We start from the raw sequence: 19,829 nt of genomic DNA on the forward strand, positions 1-19,829 counted from the left end.
TTTATCATGTTTGTTATATATCTGTCGTTTGATATTTTCATTTTAGATCAGATATTAACGCTTTATTTGTTTGATCCACAACTTATTTAAAAATAGTTATATATATTGCATAAATTTGTGTGAGACGATGTCACGGGTCGTATTTGTAAGACGGGTCTTTTATTTGGGTCATCCATGAAAAATATTATTTTTTATGCTAAGGGTATTATTTTTTATTGTGAATATCAATAGGGTTGACCCGTCTCACAGATAAAGATCCGTGAGACCGTCTCACAAGAGACCTACTATATATATATCATGAAATTCGTCTTTTCCTGATTTCAAAATTTTAATACGCTGATTTTTGGGGTAAAAAAAACAATAAAAGAAATAATCTTGTAAACGATGTTGGGCCTGTTAGAATGAGAAGTAGAAATGATCCTGAATTAAAAAATTTTGCAACAAAATTTGTGTGAGACAATTTTATGGGTCATATTTTGTGAAACGGATCTCTTATTTGGATCATCCATGAAAAAGTATTACTTTTTATGCTAAGAGTAATACTTTTTTTATTGTGAATATAGGTAGAATTGACCAATCTCACAGATAAAAATTCACGAAAGTGTCTCACATCTGATCAAAAATTTTAACTTGCTAATTTTAATTTGCTGCAATTAAGGGCACGCTTAGGACAGTCCCACATAATTAGTTTACAATAGGGTTCCATTATTTTTACTTATTTTTCTAATTCATTTACTGTTCAGTAAATAATAAGACCATATTTTATGGTTTTTAAAAAATAATCAAATTATCATTTGGGGATGGAGCGAGAAAAATGATCCATTATATCCTCAATAAGTGATGTTGATGAAAAACATGGAGATGTTGGGAGGTTTGATCTTGTTTTGAAAGTTCGGATTAGAACTTCGAATCTGGAAACACAAACAAGAACGTTAGAATGGGTCGGACAGTTGTTCGACGTAGCTCCTCTGACGCTCAAGTTAGCTAATAGAAAAATAGAGAGAGTACTATGTGTGTTCTGAATGAGAGAATTTATGGATCAATATACAATAACCAGAACATGGTATTTATAGGAGAAGAGTCACTATTCGAGAGTACAGTTCTCCGATGACTAAAACTTTGATATTTGTAGGATTCTAAATATGTCGGTATTCTTCTCCTGTTTCACTCTAGATCCTCAAAATCTTAGATCAAGTTAAGTTAAATCTCCCTAAGCCTTATTTTTGTGGATGACCTGCTGATACATCTGACTAGGAGCTCTCGTGAGGCATGAGCTCGTGTGTTGTGTAGTGAGCCTGTCCACGTTCTTAATAGGAGGTCGGCCAAGACTTTGTTAATCGCTGCGATGACATATGCTAAGAGGTCATATTAGACCTTTCTGGGAGGTCGGCAACCTTGCTAATCGATGAGATTATCGAAGTATAGGAGGTCGGTTCGGCTGAGCTTCCGGATGATCTCCTTACGGCTCTGAGTAAACGAAGCCCACAGTAAGTCCCTCGATGATATGCTGGATTCGGGTGAATGAAGTAACCTCTTAATGAACCATATCTATTAAGGTGACCTCTCGGGGTTACCTGGATATTGGGTATGCATTCTCTCGGGCTGTCGAGAGTGGTCCGAGCGTATTTCCTGGAATATCAATGGGTATCGACAATAAATTTTATTCGGTTCAGCATCACACCTCAAATGGTGTAGATAGCAGTTTTTTTCAATTTCTTCAAGAAGAAATGTCCATTTCAATCTTGATTACTATTGTGCATTTGTACCGCTTGCACTGCACAGCAGGGGAATAAACCGTCGTGGTCCATCAGAATAAATAAATATCCTTAGATCCAATGTATCTGATTGTCGCTACTCACACACATTTCTAATTCGTATTAGAAGCATCTTTATTTAGGATTCGGAGTGAGCAGATTTATATCCGTTGGAAGCATCGAATCGATTTATACATACAATAAAAAATAACATTTTTTATAGATCATATCATGTTGGAGATCCATATCAATAAAAATTAATCCGTGAGACGGTATCATACGATACGATGTGTAGAATTATTTGTAAAAATATTTTTTCCAAAATCTGAAACACAATAAAATGTGCTACTTACCTTAGCTTTTCAAAAAAGAGAGAGAACTTACAATCCAATTCCAATTGCGGATATTCCTAGGCTAGAAAAAATCGATCGCTAACGTCAAAGTAAAGGCGAGTACCTATTATTATAATTATATAAAAATAAAAATTTAGGAATGCCTCGACGTGAAATTTAATAAATGAAATCAATGTCTGAAAAACTTTATATTATGTTACTCAATTGTATAAAATATACAACACTACACACACACACACACATATATATATGTATACATATACATATACATATATATATGTTTGTAGTATGTAAATAGTGATTTCCCTACAACACTAAATCTACGTAAGATCAGTTCATAGTTGATATCATCTACCAACTCTATTTTTTTTTTAAAATGAATGATTCATTAAAATAAGTAAAAGTTAGTACAGGTACAAATACACTGGGCATCGCCAGGGACAAATCAATCTAGCATAATCAGTCTCTAATCATATGAACCATAACCCAGAGTCCAAATTTAAATTACATCAACCTTTACTTTTTGTTTCACCACCGCTCAATTGAGACCATAAAAGTAAAATAAAGTAAAAAAGGGATAAATAAAAAGTTGGCGGTGGGGGTGAAAAAATCGGTTTTTTTAAAAAATTCAAGAACTAATTTCCGTATTGCAAAACGCAACCAGCAAATGCGGATGCTGCAAAAATATTTTGTAGCGTTCGTTTATCGTTGATTTATGTGTTCAATTTTCTTCTTAGTTTATTTGTCTTTTCAGCAATTTACTACATTCAATTATGTGATCAATAATTGGATTACTATATGTATTTGAGACATGTCATTCACGAGATGAGATGTCGAATAACACTATAGAAAAATATATGATTGATGTTTATAGATTTTGGAAGGTCATAATTACATCGAATCCATTAAAAGAATCAGCAGTGCTATTGAAATTATTAAAAATATTTTATTTTTAATAGAGATATTAAAATCGATATTAGATAATTAATTCCTATCTGTCACTTGGGAAAGAGAGTAGGAAGACTTGAGAACTCTTTGTTTGTAAACGAGTTGAATTTATAAATATAAATATCAATGATAATTTAGTGTAGTGGAAGCCAAATGAAATGACACCTCTAGATTCCTATTCTCATTGATTAATTTTAGTTTATAGTTAATTATTAAAACTCAATTAAATTTTGTAAATAAATTTTGATTATTCTAATTACGAAAATTAATATATTATTAAATTATACTCTCTCTAAGAAATATATATATGCTTAACGGAGTACTAAATTGACATCTTACACTTGCGGTTAACAAAATTATGCAACAATAAGCTTGACGGTGATTGAGGATAACACATCAAACATATTCAAGCGATTAAAGGAGTTGATATGATCGGTTAGAGAGATAATCGTTGAGCTACAATAGCTCGGTTCTTGAAATATTGAACACCGATGAATTAAATCGAGTTTTGTTATTTTGTTTCTAATGAATTTGCCTAAATGCGCAGAAACTAGAACTGATCAGGATTCGAATTGATCAGTTATCGAGCCAAAACTGAAGCTATCGAGACACAAACTGAAAGTGCCAACTGATTGCCTAAACTGAACCAGTTCAACTGAAATATCAAAAGACCAGTTCAACTGATTGTCCAGCTGATAGTCAATTCAACAGAAGACCTTCAGAAGCCCGACCAACTGATGAAGAGCTCAACTGATGAAGAGTCCAGCTGACCAGTTCAAGTGAAGCAGCGAAATCAGTTCCAGCTGATGAGCCAATTGATTTCACCGAACCAATTCAAGATCAGTTCAACTGACCAGTTCAAAACATCAGTTAGGAATCAATCAGTTTGCAGAATACGACAAGCTTATTCAATGGAATCTAGCATCCGTACTGAGAAAAAGCTTTTGTCTAGTCAAAGCACAATAATAGACGTTGCAGCGGTGCTTAAAACCAAAACATTCCAGAATAGCCGTCGGAAAGCACAAGACAAATATCGAGGAACAGATTCAAACTGCAACGTTCATTTTTATGAGTCTTGGTGTATGGTCTCATTGCATCTATAAATACGAGACCAAGATCATCAATACACAAGTGTAGTATGGAAAATACACAAGTTTGAAAAACACACAAGTGTGTAAAGATAGAAGAGTAAAAGGGCATTCCAACTGCTTAGTATAGAAGCAAAATTCTCAGTGTGTGAGAACACCTTCATGTTGTATTCATAGTTTAGTTCTCACACACGCACACACACAATCACTCACATATACAGAGATTTAGCTTATTGACTAGCTGATTGAGTCTTGCACAAAGACGTAAAACTTGTGTATGTAGTCTTTGACATATAGACGTTAAACAAGTGTTGGCTGGAAGGTGTTGCCTTCAGTTTAGGCTAGGAGTTCATTTAGGCATTAGGGTAAGTCCTAAGTTGAGTGAGTTTGTACAAAGTGTTGTATAAATCAAAGTCTTCTAGTGGAATCTACCCGAGGTTAACTGGTCTAGCTGACTCAAACTGGACTCAACTGATGCTGACCGCATTGATCATCTATTTTGATCTGATATAGCAATGAAGCGATGGTATACTGCTGACGATTAAGCTCCTAATTATTCAACATTTCAGCGTAGTTGAGTTTCGTTTGTTGATCAGCTGAACTGGTAGGTTGGCAACTGAAATCTTGTCCACTGATCATTTTAGCTATTCTGCTGTCAGTTTGGACTCAAAACCCTACACATTGCTAAAACAGCAAAATACAGAGTCGAGAGAAGTGGCTACAATGCTAGTTGCAGATCCAATAATCTTTTCTCTTCCCACGGTAAATTTATATAAAAATTTTAAGAGGATTTTGAAAAACATTTTAAATAACATTTTGAAACAAATTTAAAATATAAGTTTTCAAACGTTCTTCTTAGAACAGTTAGCTCTGATACCAATTGATGGATTGGTTTTAACACCTGCGAAGGTGCTTCAAACACAATATTCTTAATGAGTTTCAATAGTTCGTGTTCTAAGAATGTAAACACCGATGAATTAAATCAAGTTTGATTTTAAATCAAGCAGAAGACACTCGAAATAATCGTTCATTAAGAAAGCTGACTAATTTGAAAGCCTCTTAACTTGTGTAAACTGAATAACTGAAATAAGTGGAATCGGTTATTGTATATAACAGTTCAGTTATGGTGAGAACTGAATTGATGACAGCTCGAACTGATCAAATAAATTTGAAAACAATAGTTAAACATTTAAGTACACAAGATATGTTTATGGATGTTCGGAGACTTCAAGTGCTCCTATGTCACCTCTTCTACAACCTCGGGTAGGATCCACTATAAGACTTTGATTTATACAACACCTTGTACAAACTCGCTCAGCTTAGGACTTACACTACTGCCTAACTGAACTTCTAGTCTAAACTGAAGGCATCACATTACAGCCAACGCTTATTTAACATCTATATGTTAAATACTACATACACGAGTTTAATGTCTTTGTGCAAGACTCACTCAGATATTGAATAAGCTTAACTCTCATATTAGAATGATTGTGTGTGAGTGTGTGAGAACTGATCTATGAATACAACACGAAAGCATTCTCACACACTGAGGAAATTGTGCTTCTAATCTAAGCTGATAGCACGCTGAAGTGTTCCCTCAAATTTGGGAGGATTGCTTCCTATAAGCTGGTATACGTTGAGTGTGTCCTTCTTATTTTCTCATGATTTTCACACACTTGTTTGCTAATGATCTTGATCTTCTATTTATAGAAACTTCGTGATCTTTCTTCAAGACTCATCAAATACGTCTGTTGCAGTTTGAATATGTTCCTCGATATTTGTGTCTTGTCTTTTTTGACAGTCATTCTGGAACGTCTTGACTTTAAGCTCTGCTGAAACGTTCATTATTGTCCTTTTGACTGGACAATTGCTTTCCTTAATGCGCACAACAGGATTCCATTTAGATAAACTTGTCGTGTTCTGCAAACTGGTCGGCTCCTAACTGATGTTCTAAACTGGTCACTTGAACTGATCTTGAACTAGTTTGGTAAAATCAGTTGGCTCGTCAGCTGAACTGATTTTACTGCTTCAGTTGAACTAGTCAGCTAGGCTCTTCATCAGCTGGTCAGGCTCCTGAAGGTCTTCTACTGAACTACCTTCAGCTGGACAATCAGTTGAACTGATATTTGATATATCAGTTGAACTGGTTCAGTTTGGGCAATCAGTTGACGCTTTCAGTTTGCGTCTCTATAACTTCAGTTTTGGCTCGGTAGCTTTCAACGTACTTAGGTAAAGTTATTAAAAACAAAATAACAAGTTTTGTTAACATCAAAATCAAGATTGCGAACATGAAATGTTCCAACAGGAGTTCAAGGAAGCATTTCATGGAGACGTGTCGAGCGACCAAGTATTCGAGTACAAAATGACCCAGGAGAACAGCACCACAACACACAATCATGCGCCCAGATGCGCCCCAGCACGCCCTGCTTGATGAAAGGTGAATAAATTCAATATTTTGCATGTCCCAGCGTGAATTCTCCGCGCCCAAGTGCGCCACAGACACAAATTAATTAATAGTTAAAAAGACACATGTTGTATTAAATAATGAAAATACATTATTTATTCCTGCAAAATATATAAAGGTCCAGATATTGTAGACTTTCCTATACATGTTGCATTGCACAACTCGCAGTATATGAATTCTAAAACTGCACTTCCCCAAACATAATATTTTTACACGATTAATATCATGTAGTAGTTACAAAACATGAGTCTAGCCGATCCTCCATGATAATGCGGGAACATTATTCTTCCAATAATCATCAATTCTACACATCGGTATACCTCACGAAATCTACTTCCGAACTACTATAATCAAGAACGGTAGACATGCAATGATCATATAGTACAATCACAGACAAATTATCATTTTTAAAATGCAATGATGTGGCACAAATCCCAACAAGTCAAGATATATATGTTTCCATTATCCAATTGTATGTGAAACATCTATTCTAATCATTGGCTTACCACCAATTGTTAGGCCTCAAATTATCGAAACATCTTGTAATATGACAGTTGCTTCACCACATCTAAAATAAAACATGTGTGTCTCGTGTCGTCAACATTCAACAAAAGTAGTATTCAAATGATTGTAAATACTTGAAAGTTGCATTGTAAAATCCCATAAAACTCAATAGGATTTAGTTATGTAAGGACACGATCGTATAAATAATTCTCAACATATAACATCCAAACAGATATATGTCGCTTGTAAGTAGAGAACACTTGAGATCTTTTAGACCTCGATTTTCTGTCATTCTAAAATAAATTGTCAAAATAGTAAGTTAGTACAAAACGTTCGAATAAGACATGAAAAATAAATATAAAAATAATACTTAAAAAGATTATTAATAAAAATATTAAAATAATAATATAATACTTAATGTGTGTATATAATAAAAAATTCAATATTAACTTTTCAAATGCACATACAATTTGTTTTTTCTTTTGAGTAATTCACTCCTCACTTTCAAATACAACTTGTTTTCTAAAGAGGAGTGAACATTTTATGATATGCTGAGCTTTATTTTATAAAAAACCAAGACGATGCTCGAGTATTTGCTATCGGAATGGTAAAAAAATCACTCAATCTTCCTGTTGTAATAGAATTAGTCATGGTCAAAAATTCTGGAGCGTATACCAAACAGAAGCTGTAGGTTTTGAGCAAGCATAACAACGTTAAAAGTTACACCGTCCGCTGCAGTTTTTTGCAGTGAATTCTGCAAAACTTGCAAGGTCCGTTACTATTAGTGGCCTGCTAATAATAAAAAAGGTGAAAAAATACATTTAATGCTACTAAAATAATAAAGAAGAGATTGAAAAATCTCAAACTGACGCGAAACCACAAATGCAGTATTTTTATTTTTAATTAATAAAAGTAAAATCATTATGAGATGTGAAACATAACTCGAAGTAATTTATCACCGTTGGATTATTGTCATTATTTGAAGATAAAGGTTAATGGAAGTTCGAAAGTTAAAGGTTAAAGGTCCCCCTTTGAAGGGAAAATGAATCAGGCACCTCGACTAGTTGAAAATATAAATTCTTTATCACCTTTGTTTTACCTTTGAATTTCCGCCCCCATTTTGAGAGATTCCTCTCTTTAAAATTACTAGTTAACAAGGAAAGAGTGACTCTGACAGATTCATAGAATTTTGTACTTCTTACGTTAAAAATGGTTTTTGGTAGCGTATTGATGAATAAGATTCCCAGGGGGAAAAAAAAAAGGGAGAAGCTATCCTATACTTACATCAACGCATGTATGGTTTCTTAAAATAATCACTTGTTTTTAAAAGTTGCAAACACTCCCTTCGCTTTAGTTTTAAGATGCTTTGAATTTAGAGTAGATCTTTTGTGAGACGATCTCACAAATCTTTATCTGTGAGACGGGTCAACCCTATCGATATTCACAATAAAAAATAATAATCTTAGCATAAAAAGTAATATTTTTTCATTGATAACCCAAATAAGATATCTATCTCACAAAATACGACCCGTGAGACCGTTTCGCACAAGTTTTTGACTAAATTCATATTTTTGTATATAATAAAAAGAGCTAAATTGACAATAGTTCTTTTGTTTCGCTTGGGCCTTCTTTGTCTGTTCTCCCATAATGGGCCTCTCATGACCCTTAAGCTGTGAATTGTTTCTTAGTCCACTTGATTTTCATTTTTTTCAGTGTTGTTTTGACACTTTTCACTTTAGATTTGAGAGTGGCATTTTGCGCTGATCTTTGCTGATTGCCTGACTATGGCTCTAAGATTTTAGCCCTGCCCCAGTGATACCAGATTCAATAACTTGATAAATGGCTTGGCCTTGTTCGCACGCTACGGTTCCACGCCGATTAAAAATCTCACCGGACTGAGTCCTTCACAAAAGACTTGGTTTTAGAAGATCGCTTGTTTTGAATGTGAAAAAATTGAATAAATAGAAACAAGTACTTCAAAATTAGGATTTTTTTGGGATATCATCTATTAATTTTTTAAGTTTTTGAGTAAAACTTCAATTTTTCTAATTTTGTGTCGTAAAATATTTGTACGTCGTAAGGCCCAAAACGAGCGCATTCAATAGCCAAAGAAAGTGAATTGGGCCAAGTCACCATCCAATGGCTGACTTAGTGGGCTCGTCAAGCTGAGTTAGAACATAAGATGATAGCCCAGTGAAAATGTGACCTGCTAAACCCAAAACCCCCTCACGTGACGTGCACAATTCAGCGCTATCCTTGTTCCTCTTCTCCATTCCATCAGCGATGGAGATCGCCATATCCACTGGAAATCTAGCTCCTTTTGGCCTCTGTACAAGGCCGGTTTCCAGTAATTTTACTGGCAGTTCAGTTCTGCTCTCGGGTTCGTTTTACCTGGAGGTAAATGTCCGGCTTTCACCCCACGCGTCAGATTTTGTATCACTAACGCTTCCGTTGCTGTTGAAGATAAGGTCGAAACTAGGACTGCTTTGATCAGAATTGGTACAAGGGGGAGTTGAACTTTTCCTGGATATCTCTTTTTAATCTTTGTTCACAATTCTTCCTAGACGTGAAGTTTGTAAATTTCCTGCACGGTTATAGAATATACACTGAGTTTTGATTTGGCTAGCTTGTTGAAGTTATATTGACGGTCTAGTGGTGCTTTGGAATTGTTGATATTTGAGTGCATTCCGGTTTGAGGTTGAGTTTTAATAGATTTGCATTTAATGACCCTTGTCCTCTAATGAAAGTATATGAAATCTCCTTAGTGTAAATTGAGTTGGTTGCCCGTTGCAATGCTGCAGTCCGGACGCTTTGAACATTAGTTCCCTTGTTTGTGACTCCATATCGACTGTGTGCTTCGTTTCCCTTCATTTATTCAATTCCTGATAGTGTCAGTCAAAAAGAATGGGTGCAATGTGTGGATATTGCATTGGATAGAGCATCTAAGAGTATCTGAGGAAGATATAATTCTATTTCCGTCCATTGGAAAAGTTCAAACGGAATCATTGAAAGGAGTTACCATATCATGAATTTTTGCCATGCGTACTTAATGGTTTCACCTTAATGGTCTTTGTGAAGGACAGCCCACTGGCTCTTGCCCAAGCTTATGAGACGAGGGAGAAACTTATTAAATCACATCCGGAATTAGCTGAGGAGGGAGCGATTCAAATTGTGATTATTAAAACCACAGGTGACTGGCAGATATTGGTGGAAAGGGCCTATTCACTAAAGAAATAGATGAGGCACTTCTCAACTGTGATATTGATATTGCTGTACACTCGATGAAAGACGTTCCTACATACCTTCCGGATAAGACAATATTACCTTGCAACCTTCCACGGGAGGATGTTCGGGATGCTTTTATTTGCTTGACTGCAGCTTCTCTGGCCGAGCTTCCTGCAGGAAGTGTTGTGGGCACTGCGTCATTGCGAAGGAAGTCGCAACTTCTCAACAGATATCCATCACTCAAGGTCAGTGTTATGTGGTGATACCTCAATTTTTTGTCTTTGTTGAGAGCCCTTGACATCTATATCCATTGTTAAAGTTTACTCAATGGTGCTTGAAGTATCTGAATTAAGTATGGCAAATTGCTTAGCTACCAGCGAGGATTTCTACACTTCATTTCTTGCTATCTTGGGTACTCTGGGGCAAGGTTCATGGTTTTCGGGCCTTGGTTAACATGAATCTGCACCCACATTTACCTTTTTCTTTGTTTTTCTTTTGGTAAACAGAACAGAATAAACAGATTGACGGTTAAAGTTTGCCACAATTTTGAGAATTGGGCCCGATTATGTAAATTTTTCATATTTACGTTGGCTTCCATAATCTTTCTCCAATTAGCATTTATTGATCCAAGGAGGTGGCTTCTCCATTTTGCTTCACCTTCAAGTTTCTAACATAATTATCCTGCAGGTGCTGGAGAATTTTCGAGGCAATGTACAGACGCGGTTAAAAAAATTGAATGAGGGTGTAGTCCAAGCAACATCACTGGCATTAGCGGGACTCAAACGTCTAAACATGACAGAAAATGTTACTTCCATCATGTCCATAGATGACATGCTTCCTGCTGTTGCTCAAGGGGCTATTGGAATTGCTTGTAGAAGTCACGACGAAAAGATGGTGCATTATATTCTACCTTGCAACAAAATAAATTTTTTCACAAAATTTTTGTCGTGAATATAAACATGTTGAATTTTAGAAGTCTTTTGATTGAGGACTGTTCTGCCCAGATGAAATATTTGGCATCCTTGAATCACGAAGATACCAGACTGGCAATCTCATGTGAGAGGGCTTTTCTTGAAAAATTAGAGTGATCTTGCCGAACTCCAATCGCTGGATACGCCTGTAGAGATGAGGATGGAAACTGTATTTTCAAAGCATTGGTGGCATCACCTGATGGAACTCGAGGTATGCTTGCAGATAATGTGTTTGACGACATGATAAAGATGGGCGTCGACGCCGGCGAGGAACTTCTCTCACGAGCCGGTCCAGCTTTCTTCGATCAATAGCTTGTAGTCGGAAGTTTGGGGCACATTTGAGCTCACCCTTTGACCTGCGCAGGTTAATTACCTAGGCCATCGGTTCTCCATGTAGTAGAGATAAAATTTTTGGTGGCTGTATACTAGTTTGGTATCTTGCTCTATATGTTATATCCTCCCAATTGAGTTTTCTATTGAGTGAGCAATTTTTTTTCTACCGTAATTTGTAACTGTCCGATCAATTAATCGAAAGTCAAATAATCTATCATTGATCTGATTGTAAATGGATTCAATATTGAAATCTAAATTTGATAAGAGTTATCAAAATTGAAACCTAAATTATTACATAAATCTAGGAAAATATTTTTGTTCATATAATGTCATCTTTTGCTATGTGAAATAATTATATTATATTAATATGCAAATTAATTATAACCACAGAGTACATTAATCAAACAATTTTCTCAAATTTAATTAAACAATACATAAATTTATGAACTGTTTAGTAGTCAAATATCCTTTATATCCTGTTTTTAAAGATACTCTTGAATATGCTTAGATCACCAATAATTTTTTTCTTATTTATTTATTGAAATAAAAGAAATCCTGAATTTCAACTAAATTCCGTTTCCCGCATAAATAAGATTGACCCAAATAAGCTCGAGTTTCTAATCAAAATATAGTACATTTTTTTTTCCTTTTATCAAAATATCGTATTTTTAAGGCTTTATCAAATTATACTAAAAAAAATCGAAAATAAAATGCAAAAGGCAGGGGCGGCTAAAACTTTCACTCCCCCTCCTTGATTGGGGAGGTGGAAGAGATTGAGACTAATGAACGTGGATTTGCTATGGGGCGTTTTGCACGTATTCGGGTTTGTATTGATGTTAACAAACCATTGAAGAAGTCGATATGTGTCTCGATCCGTCAGGCCACAGAAGATTTTATTGTAGTATTGGCGTATGAACGACTCCCGAACTTCTATTATAATTGCGGATATATCGGGCACTTGTTCCGGGATTGTGCCTCAAAACTTGCAAGTGCGGGAAAGATAACGTATGGTGGATGGCTCCGAGCAACTCCTCAAAGAATGGGCTAAGGCACGAAGATCCTCCCCTAGCAAATCCTACGGACATGACGATGAGACACGAAGCAGAGGATCGTTGGAACAAAATGAAAATAGCGGGAGTTACTCTGATTCGGCAGCATGACAACATCCCCCGAGAATGAATATTCTACAGGGCTGTGAGGAGCTACACAGTTCTGAAGAGATCCCAACTAGAGTGGTTAGTCCCCGTAACTCCTCTCATCATAAGGCACAACCTAATATCTCTCTGGTCATTATGCCAACAGTGGATCAAGGAGATCAAAACCTGACAGAGCCGGTTGATAAAGTGGTAAAGGTAGAAGAAAATATACTCTGTGAGATTGATATCTTCATTACCCCTAAACCGACGCCCTTACCTCTGGTTAGTAATTAGAAGAAGTAGAAACGGCGAGCTCGTGAAAAGGGTACACATATTCGACATCAGGAGCGTATCGAGATTGGGAAAGGCAAGGAGAAAGTGGGTGTAGGAGTCAGCCCCTCAAAGAAACGCACCTTTGAAGAGTCCTTTACTTGTACTGACATGATCAAAACGGCGGTGGTTGCCAAGCAACCCCGCCGATCTCCATGAGTTGTATTACTTGGAATGCTCGGGGGCTTGGGAACCAACGAGCATTCCGCGAACTAAAGCGACTTGTCGTTGAAAAGAGCCAGTCCCTCCTTTTTCTCTGTGAAATGAAAATGAGGGATTTCAAGTGTAGTTGGTGGAAAGAAGCTCTGGGTTTTACTGGATTATTTGTGGTCAACTATGAGGGGAGAAGTGGTGGTTTGATGCTTATATGGAAGGACCCGGTTAGTGTGACTATTCATTCATCATCTTCGGGGCATATTGATAGTACAATTTTACATGGGGTTAAAAAATAGCGCTTCACTGGATTCTATGGGAGTCCAGAATCATGCAATAGGCATATCTCCTGGACTCTCCTTCGTCGATTAAGTTGTTTACAAGAATTCCTAGGAGTTCGTGGCTCGTTGGAGGTGACTTCAATGAGATCTGCTTTGACAGGGAAAAGATGGGAGGTAACTCTCGGCCACTCTCTCAAACTAGAGAGTTTCGAGAAGCTCTTGATGCATGTACGCTCCAAGATCTTCATAGTGATTGTGAGTTTTATACATGGGTTAATCGACGTTCTTCAAATCACCTTATTTTTGAAAGATTAGACCGGTAATGTGGCTATTTTTGAATGGCGACTATTATACCCGTCATCGAGAGTGCAGTCTCTAGACTTTTATCATTCGAATCACAGACCCATCCTTATTGAACTTGGCAGTCCACAACTAGCTCCCATACGGAAATTGCCCCATATTTAGATTCGAGCAACAACTAGGCCACTGAAGCAGATTTCGGTGATGTGGTGTATCGGGGTTGGGATAAAAATAATCAGACTGTGTCACTACCAAATCGACTCAAGGATTGCAAGGAACATTTGAAATCTTGGGCTGGCTCTCGCTTTGGTACAATCCCTCGGCAACTCCTGAAGAATCGCAAACAGTTGTCTCATCTACAAACTCATGGCCAATGGCAGAAATCAATAAGCCGAATAGGGGTGCTTGCACATGAAGTTGAAGAATTGGCTACTAAGGAGGAACTGTACTGGAAACAACGAAGCAGGGTTAATTGGCTCTCGCACGGGGATAGGAATTCTAAATACTTTCATGCTTGTGCGACAGCTAGAAGAACCCGAAACCATATCAGGGGACTAGTCTCATCCCACGGGGATTGGTGTACAGACACAAGTGGCATGGCTGAGATTGTTGAGCGCTACTTCACAAATCTGTTTAGCTCCATTAATCCTACCGCAGATGAAAGGAATAGGATACATAATTATGTAAACACAACAATTGATGATCAAATAAACTCAATTCTTTGTGCCCCATTCTCGGCTGCTGAAGTGCGGAAGGCCTTATTTGACATGCACCCAAATAAAGCCCTAGGACCGGACGGTATGTCAGTTCTCTTCTTTCAGAAATTTTGGGATGTAATCGGGGAGGAAACAACTGCGGCCATTTTAAAAATACTCAATGATGGGGCTGCTATTGAGGATTGGAATGCTACAATAGTTACACTAGTGCCGAAAATTCAGAATCCTATGACTATGAAGGACTTTCGTCCTATCAGCCTTTGCAATGTCTGCTATAAAATAGTTGCCCGGAGTTTGACGAATAGGTTGAGTCCTATACTAAACAAGACAGTTAATGAGTTCCAAAGTGCCTTCATCCCAGGTCGACTGATTTATGATAATATTACTCTGGGTTTCGAAGCGTTACATTGGATCAGAAGCAGAAAAAAAGGCCAGAAAGGGTATGGTTCGTTGAAACTTGATATGAGGAAAGCCTACGATAAAGTGGAATGGAGCTTACGACAAAGCCCTAGGACGGTATGTGCACATGGACCGGACGGTATGTGCACATGGATTATCTTGTGCTCTTCTATCTCTTGAAGAGCGACGGTTATTAACTGGAGTTCGTATAGCATCATCATGTCCTACCATTACTCACCTATTCTTTGCTGATGATAGCCTGCTTTTCTTCAGAGCGACAATGGCAGACTGCGAATCCATCAAGAACTGTCTTGTATGTTATGAGAGGGCTTCCGGTCAACTTATTAACTTTGAGAAGTCATCTTTGTCCTTTAGCCCGAACACGGATGTACAATTAGCAGAAAACATTAAGTCTCGACTGGCCATTCCTATGGTGCAAGGTCATGAAATTTATCTAGGCCTCCCGGTGTTCTCCGCTTGAAATAAAAATCTGCAGTTCAGGTATTTGGTAGAGCGGGTAGTACAGAGAATTCAAGAGAGGGGCAACAAAACTTTTTCAGCAGGGGGAAAAGAGACTTTGATAAAATCGGTGCTACAGTCAATCCCTACCTATGCTATGTCTTGTTTTCGTATTCCAAAATCGGTCTGTGAGGAGATAGAGCGTGTATGCTCGAACTTCTAGTGGAGAGTTGATGAGGGAAAGAAAAGGTTGCATTGGAAATCCTGGGAAGCCCTGTGCCAACCAAAATGCAAGGGTGGTCTGGGTTTCCGCTACCTGGAAATCTTCAACAAGGCTTTGTTAGCTAAGCAGATATGGCGTATCTTAAAGAATCCAGGATCGCTGGTAGCTCGAGTCCTCAAAGCATGGTACTTTAGACACCAAGATATCATGAAGGCTAGTCTGGGTAATAATCCATCTTACCTTTGGAGGTCCTTGTTGTGGAGCAGACCTCTACTGGAGAATGGGATTTGTTGGCATGTGGGAGATGGAGATAAGGTTACCGTGAAGGGGGAAAGATGAATTCCGAACTGTAGAGGAGGCGTCATTCCAGTTGGAACACAGGACAACCATATGGTGGTTAAGGACCTTATTGAAAATGGGAGATAGAAGGAATCACTGGTACGACATCACTTCTCACATCACCTGGTGGAAGAGATCCTAGCCATTCCCATCTCTTCCACCCACCGTGAGGACTACCGATTCTGGCTCTTTGATCCGAAAGGAAATTACATAGTTCGAGATGGGTACAAGGTAGCTACGGGATTCTATGACTCTCCAACCTCTAGTTCGAGCTCCCGCTTGAAGAGTTGGTGGCAATACCTTTGGGCTCTTTCAATCCCTCCGAAAGTCCGGATATTTTGTTGGAGAGTATCACGTGATATAATACCTACAGGACAAAATTTATTGTCTCATCATGTCCCAGTCTCTGGTGTGTGCCCGTTGTGTCAGTCAGGTTGTGATTCGACAAGCCACACATTATTTGTGTGCCCCACAGTCAAAACCTGCTGGAAAGGGTCCTGCTTCTGGCTGTTAGTGAAACAGGTTAGGCATTATTACCTACGATTGATATTTTCCTATGGATGAAGGAGAAGCTTAGTAAACCAGAATTTGACATGTTTGCGATGTGAACTTGGGCAACCTGGTCTGAAAGATTGAGCTTGACCCACAAGAAAAAGGGACGCTCAGATGGCATTAATGCAGATTGGAGTGAGATTCTATGACATGACTTCCAACATGCTAGACTAGCTCTATCTTCTACCAGGGAACCTAACAAGTGTATTTCACCTAAGGTCTGGGTTTCTCCACCAGAAGACAAACTCAGATTGGATGTAGATGCCGCTTATAATGAAGATTCCAATAACTTTGCAATTGGAGGGGTGGTCAGAAACCACGAGGGACAACCAGTCCTAGCATTTGGAAGGAAAATTGATAAACCCCAGTCTATTACGCGTGCTGAACTTCTCGCTATTGAAGGTGGTTTACAGATCGCTCATTTGCACGACTTACCGATTCATTAAATTACATCAGACTCTCTTCTAGCAGTGCAAGCAGCCACAAGGCCAGAAGAGAATCTCAGTTATGTAGGGTCCTTAGCTACAGATATCAGAACTTTCTTGGACTCTCAAAGTAACATTACCCTTAGTCATATTAGGCGATCGGCAAATGTAGTTGCCTATTCGATTGCTGCTTTTTCTATTTCATCATCGTCTCACTTCGTGTGGGAGACTGAGGATTTTCCTATTTGGTTAATTCATCTTGTAACAAAAGACATATTAACTTTTTAATAAATTACAAGATTTGACCATCAAAAAAAAATATTACACATCCTCGTCCATTTTCGTTCAATTCATTGCTTAAATTTTTATGATGTTTGATCATTCTAAGAAATTTTTTTTATAATCTTACAAGATCTCGTGATTTCGTTGTGTCTACTTCTATTTCAAGATAACTATTATTTTTAAAATTTGTTATAATATCATTGTTTATGCTTCTATTTCAAGGTAATCAATATTTTTAAATTTTACTATAATTATGATCTTATGATTTCTTTTTTATATTTAGCATTTTAAAATCATAATTTTAAATAACAATTATCTTTTCAATTTTTATTATATGATAATTATTTGTCATTATGTTATATTTTCGTGAACATATATTCTTCAATGGTCATTTTTTGGTATATAACTTGTTAAATTTATAACGTGTTATAATAAAATTGAAGTGATTTTTTTTATTATGTTTAAAATTGTCATTAATAATATATTAGTTATTTTTTATTTTTATAGTTGTATATTTGTTTTCATGTTAAATATTTCTTGTAGTTTATATTTATTTCATATGTTGTTGTAATTTATTTTTTGTTATAAATTAATATGTTAAATTAATGAAGATGTTAGTTATAATAGTTTTATTGTTAATATTATTGTTGTATTTATATTTACGCAAATAATATATTAGAATTTATAATTTTATCAATAATGTAATATTTATTATAGTATGTATTATTATTATTTTTCATTTACTAAGATAAGATATATCAATTTGGATATTGATTTTATTATTTTTAAAGTTAAAGTGTACATGTATTAAATTTTGGAGAATAAATTATTAAGTGTTTTTATTAATGTTATTATTATCATCATTTATTTATTTTTAATGTTATCATAACTTTTTTTATTTTTAAATTCTAGTTATTATATTTATACAAATTAATCATAGTTATAGTATAAATTAATATACTTTTTATTTCTCATTATTTAATTTTTATATATGAAATACTTGATAAAATTTAACGTTGGACAGTATTTTACATAGACAAGAAACTCATATGTAAGGTGCGATATCATCAAATAATTTGGATAAAACTTTAAAGATACACCGATCCGATAATTTTATATCAAAATTGTGTGAAGATAGAGTAATAAAATATCGTGTTCTTGAGCATTTAAATGATATGAAATTCTATAACATTATTTGTTGTGAATTTCTCAAATATGATAATCATTTGATTACGGCTTTCGTTGAATGATGGCGCCAGGAAACCCATACATTTCATCTTCAAGTTTGTGAGAACAATATCGATGCAAGTTGGTAATGTTAGCCTGGATCAATATTGTAGATCAAATTTGATTAACGATAATAGCTCAAATTCAGAAGTAGAACGGTATACTCGATGTGTGACATTGATGATTATCGAAGGATGTATGTTACCTGATTTGTATGGTTGTTCAATAAACTTGAGGTACTTACGTCTTCTCCAAAACATTAATCGGGTTTCTAAATACAGTTAGGGAAGTGTTGTACTAGCATTTCTCTACCGTGAACTGTATACTGCATCAACTATTGGCAAATGTGAAATACTATGACCGATTTTCATTTTACAGGTATATATTAATTAAAAATTATTTATTATTCGAAACATTTTTTTCTATTATACACTCATTATTATGTTTATTTTTTGTATTACTATTCCAGGTTTGAGCATTGTCTAGATCCATTAGTTGACATTCCTAATGATCGTGTCAATTTAATTGTTGATGGTGAGCTTGCAATCAAAAATATGGGCATGACACGTAAGTACGCGATGTGTATGATAAAATAAATTGTCGTTTCATAACCCCCATCGATCCACAAGCAGAATATTGATATAGACCTGGTGATGCAAATTTTAGATGTGTTATAGTAAGTTTGTGATAGGATCAATTAGGGGGGGTAATCGTTGAGCTACAATAGCTCGGTTCTTGAAATATTGAGCACCGATGAATTAAATAGAGTTTGGTATTCAAACCAAGCGGAAAACACTCGAAATAATCCTTCGTAGAAACCAATTAAATATATTGTAAAGCATTTAAAAATATATGCAAGTTGAATGAGTAAAAATATTTTTGGTTGAAGCATTTTATCAAACACTTGATATGCAACATTTTGGTATTTGAATAACACATAAAATGCTTCAACAATGCTTCTTTAAAACTATGAAAAAGATGAGTAAATGCAATAAACAAATAGATACGAATTTGTTTATGGATGTTCGGAGACTTCAAATGCTCCTACGTCACCCCTTCTTCCCCTTGGGAAGGATTCACTAGAAGACTTTGATTTATACAACTCTTTGTACAAACCCATTCAGCTAGGACTTACCCACTGTCTAAACTGAACTCCTAGCACTCAAGATTGTAGGCAGCACCTCACAATCAGCATATTGTTTAATGTCTCATATGCAAAGACTACATACACAAGTTTATTGTCTTTGTGCAAGACTCACTCAACTAATCTTTTCAGCTCAAACTCTCTGTATATGTGTGAGTGATTGTGTGAGGAATTTATCATTTACAGTGTACATCTCAAATGTATCCTCACACAATGGCTTGTG

General features: G+C 36.1%; 1 protein-coding gene and 1 pseudogene across 1 annotated transcript; both read left to right on the forward strand.

Moving 5' to 3' along the window:
* Window positions 1-9,394: 9,394 nt before the first annotated feature.
* On the forward strand, window positions 9,395-11,916 carry LOC142532343 (porphobilinogen deaminase, chloroplastic-like; annotated as a pseudogene).
* A 1,345-nt stretch (window positions 11,917-13,261) lies between these two features.
* On the forward strand, window positions 13,262-16,974 carry LOC142537712 (uncharacterized). Its single transcript, XM_075643205.1, has 5 exons — window positions 13,262-13,486; window positions 14,023-15,072; window positions 15,638-15,952; window positions 16,064-16,200; window positions 16,698-16,974. Exons 1-5 carry the CDS (start codon window positions 13,262-13,264, stop codon window positions 16,972-16,974), a joined length of 2,004 nt encoding a protein of 667 aa, XP_075499320.1.
* The last annotated feature ends 2,855 nt before the right edge of the window (window positions 16,975-19,829 follow it).

Source organism: Primulina tabacum, chromosome 2 (assembly GCF_025594145.1).
Source record: "Primulina tabacum isolate GXHZ01 chromosome 2, ASM2559414v2, whole genome shotgun sequence".
Lineage (NCBI taxonomy): Eukaryota > Viridiplantae > Streptophyta > Magnoliopsida > Lamiales > Gesneriaceae > Primulina > Primulina tabacum.